A 3,735-nucleotide genomic window follows, 5' to 3' on the forward strand; every position below is an offset into this window, starting at 1 on the left:
ATATCGAAGTTGTTTATATTATTTTAAAATCAACAAAATAAACAAATCCACATTTCATAGCAAAACTAAGTAATTTAGTTTCGAAAATCTCTAAATAAATAGCTATTACAGAAATTAGTTTATCTATGAGACAAAACTCATACGTTTATATGAAATTGATATGAGTTGTAAGTATTATCGATTATAGTCGGAATATTTGAATTGTTTACAAGGTGAAAACGCAGCAAGACGTGTGGGAACAACACATTCAAAGCTTATTTCGGAATCAATACTGATATGAATATTCAAATGTATTCAGGGCCGACCCGCCTACATATGCAAGTTAGGCAATTGCTTAGGGCGCAAGAATTATCTAACCGTATTTTTGCTAATTTTCTTTACATATTTTATTTGTTTGTTTATTTATTTAATCAGCAAATTATTTTTTATGAACGATGTTTCCAAATTAACCCAGATATTCTTCTTCTTTATTGGCGTAGACACCGCTTATGCGGTTATAGCCGAGTTTACAAAGCGTGCTAGTCGTTCTTGTTGTTGTAACGAGTACCTAATCCCCGTTAGTATGGTACGAATTAGCTAAGTTGTCGTCCACGTCATCCAATGAAAGTCCCAGAAAACGTGCTGTTTCGACAGGGTCGGACCAAAGAGAGAGAGGTGTGTCAGATGAGTGGGGTTGGTGGGGCATGCAAAAAGGTGGTGGTTGTTATTTCAGAGATTTAAACCCCTTTATATCGTCGACTTTTGGAGCAAATCCCTAGGAAACATGGCGCATATTTTGATTTCAACATTTTTATATCACAGTGTGGAAATGGCACTAGAACCAACAGTCTGCTCCCATATACACTATATAAGTCAAACATCAATAAATATATCGGAATAAAACCTTGCACAAATATTGTATTCAGGGTGTGGCACCTGACTTATTTTAAGGTAGTAGTCTGGTAACTTGGGTTCAAAAAATCCAATTGTTTTTGTTTAATTCGAAAGTACAATGGCTTGAGAATATACTGTGAAAATTTCAGACAGAAATTCGAAATATTTCGGGAATTATAACGAGTTTTCTAGAGCGCCTTGGCGTCCTCTCTCTCGGAGTTGTTGAACTTTAAACGCGTTTTTCTCAAAACATTGTTTTTCTGATCGGTCTGGGTCCTAACTTTTTTTCTACTGAACCGATTGCTTTCAAATATTAACAGGCTGCTCTACACACTTATAGTTCTCTTCGGTACTAACGAGAGTTTTTTTACCCTCAACTTTTTATTTTACAACCCTTTCTTTGCTAAAATAAAAGGACTTTTTTTTAAAATCCGCCATTTTGCTTTTACCCTTGAAATGACATGTCTATAGATTAAGAATAATCATGAATATTTGATTTCAGATAACATCAAGATCCAAAATCATCCGGGCCAGCCACGTGCATTTTTTTTGAGGTTCCAACTTCGAGCGACAATAATAATAGTAATAAAGCATTAACATTTTTCAAATAATTTTTTTTTATATTTTCAATATGTACTCTAAATATTCAAGATAATTAATTTTTATTTTCCTATAAAAAACCACCCTCGAAAGAAGTCATGAAAATAGGCATAAGTTGCCAGACTACTGCCTTAAATGATCACCCAAACTATCGGCCAATGTATAGTTCAATAATAAATAAATGTAACGAAACCTGTATTGCTTGGTTCTAATTATCATCATGACATCCGAATGGATGAAAACGCTCCAGCTCCGAAAGTATTTGACGCAGTATCCGCTAGCCCGTTGGAAACACCAGGTGGAGAAAGACGTAGGTACACTTGAAATCTGCAATTGACGTCAAGCAGCGGGAAAGAAGAACGATTACTACGAACGTAAACTCGGCTATAACCGCGTAAGTCGGTTGAAACAACATAGTACATAAGTATATTTTGAATATTTAAGGCTTTTCTGTTAAAGACTAGCTTCAGTGATGCCAGAAATCTGCTTAGGCGACTTATTAAACTTTAGTTAGTTTACTTGAAACGGAAGTTGTGAGATCCAAGGTGAGTCAATCTTATCCTCGCAAAAGTGGAAAAGTCAAAAAGGAAGTGTTTAGATGATACCTTGATTTCTTCCAAAGAGCATCGACAATCAATGGGGGACCATGGTGTTACAATACATTGGTTTGGAAGAATAAAACTAGAGTTGATAGATGGCTTCCGTCAGAAGACTGTTCCGCCATAAGCTTTGTCCTATTTGTAAAATGCTTACTTGTCAAGTTCCACTTTATAGGTATTTCCATATGTGACTCCGAATTGAATACATTCTGAGTTGGAGATATCGCTTGAACCTTCAGTATTTTACATACAATACATATGTATATAGAGAAGGTTTCTGAAAAACTGAAATTCACCTTATTAGTAACTACCTTCCCTATTGGCTTAGGTGATAACTACACCCCCTTTTTTAATATTTTTGTTAGAATGTGTGCACTAATCTTTAAAATAAAAAGTGGAGCTTGGTATCTTCATTTCATTTATTTTGGTTTTCAAGGTTCCCTACACCATCTTGGTGTACTACAAAAAGCATACACCATTTTACATACCATCATTACGGCCTATGCTCGCCATGTGTCTCATATTGTATTTCTTGACCGTGTGCAGTAGTTTCAATGTCATATGACGAGTCATCGCCTTCAGCACTAGGCGGATCGTGATTGGTGCTCTCGTGCAAACCGATGGTGGCGTGCGCAGCCGCCTTGGATGCATTCACCTGAGCTTCGGCGGCAGACGATGCGGCTTTCAATGTCGCCTCCTTGGTGGCCTCGTAATCGATACGGGCCTGCTTCAGTTGCTCCTCCACCTGCTCCACACGCGATTTCGCCTGACCGACCATTGACGATTGTGAAGCCAACTGATTGGCCACCTCACTTGTTGCTTGCTCGGCCTGTTCCGCCAGCGATTTCGCATTATTCACCGCCGCTATCAGCACAGAAACATGATGATTTGCAGATTGCGCTGTTTGCTGTGCCAATTGCGCCGCGATCTTTGCAGATTTCAATTGTTCTAGCTCGCGCGACAGTGAGCGCTGCGATTCCGCTGCCTGTTGCTCCAACTCCTGCAAAATCACTTTCTTTCCGGCCAGCGCAGCCTGCGCAGTGGCAGCCGCTTGCGAGGCAGCCTGCGCTAGCGTGTTTTTGGCTATGAAAGCAGCCTGTTTAGCGGCGGCGTGTTGATTGGCCACCGCAGTGTATGCCTGATTGGCTGAGCCTTGCGCGATGGAGCGCAGACCACTGCCAATGCTGTAGCCGGACTTGCTGCCAACGCTCTTACTGCCACCACCGCCTCCACCATGTGAATGCACACTCGGCAGCGACGGCTTGTATTCGTAATAAGGACCACTGGGCGCCTCATGAGACGGACCGGACGGCAGTTCATGTGGATGCAGTGAGTTGCTGTTCTCGTAAAATCCATGTGCTGGCGCATGCGGCGGTCCAGCTGGCTGCTTGTAGATATAACCGCTGCGTTTATTGAGACGTCCAATTGCGGTGGGACAACTGAGCGCTGCGCAAAGAAACACCAAACCAGAGTCAGAGTCAGAGCGTTTGCAAATGTTTGAATACCTACCCAATAGTAGTAGCGGCACGGTGAGTGTGTTTGCTAGGTTGCACTTGATCATGTTTGCTGCAAATTCAGTAATGAGCTTTCGAATATCCTGCACATTGATTTTATACACGGCAAATGGCTTGTAAACACCTGCAAAAACAATGCCCACACACAT

At 40.8% G+C, this 3,735-nt stretch overlaps 1 protein-coding gene across 1 annotated transcript; it reads right to left on the reverse strand.

Moving 5' to 3' along the window:
* Nucleotides 1-2,565: 2,565 nt before the first annotated feature.
* Nucleotides 2,566-3,735, reverse strand: LOC120777173. The gene is made up of 2 exons (XM_040108331.1): nucleotides 3,582-3,735; nucleotides 2,566-3,518 (listed from the first exon to the last, which is right to left on the reverse strand). Exons 1-2 carry the CDS (start codon nucleotides 3,733-3,735, stop codon nucleotides 2,566-2,568), a joined length of 1,107 nt encoding a protein of 368 aa, XP_039964265.1.

Source organism: Bactrocera tryoni, chromosome 5, assembly GCF_016617805.1.
Source record: "Bactrocera tryoni isolate S06 chromosome 5, CSIRO_BtryS06_freeze2, whole genome shotgun sequence".
NCBI lineage: Eukaryota > Metazoa > Arthropoda > Insecta > Diptera > Tephritidae > Bactrocera > Bactrocera tryoni.

Bases quoted from the DNA above. Each gene is read 5' to 3' on its own strand.
- LOC120777173 (XM_040108331.1), bottom strand. From the start codon at position 3,735: ATGTGTGTGGGCATTGTTTTTGCAGGTGTTTACAAGCCATTTGCCGTG. The intron at 3,519-3,581 runs GTAGGTATTCAA...TTCTTTGCGCAG, and splicing joins CGTGCCGCTACTACTATTGG to CGCTCAGTTGTCCCACCGCA.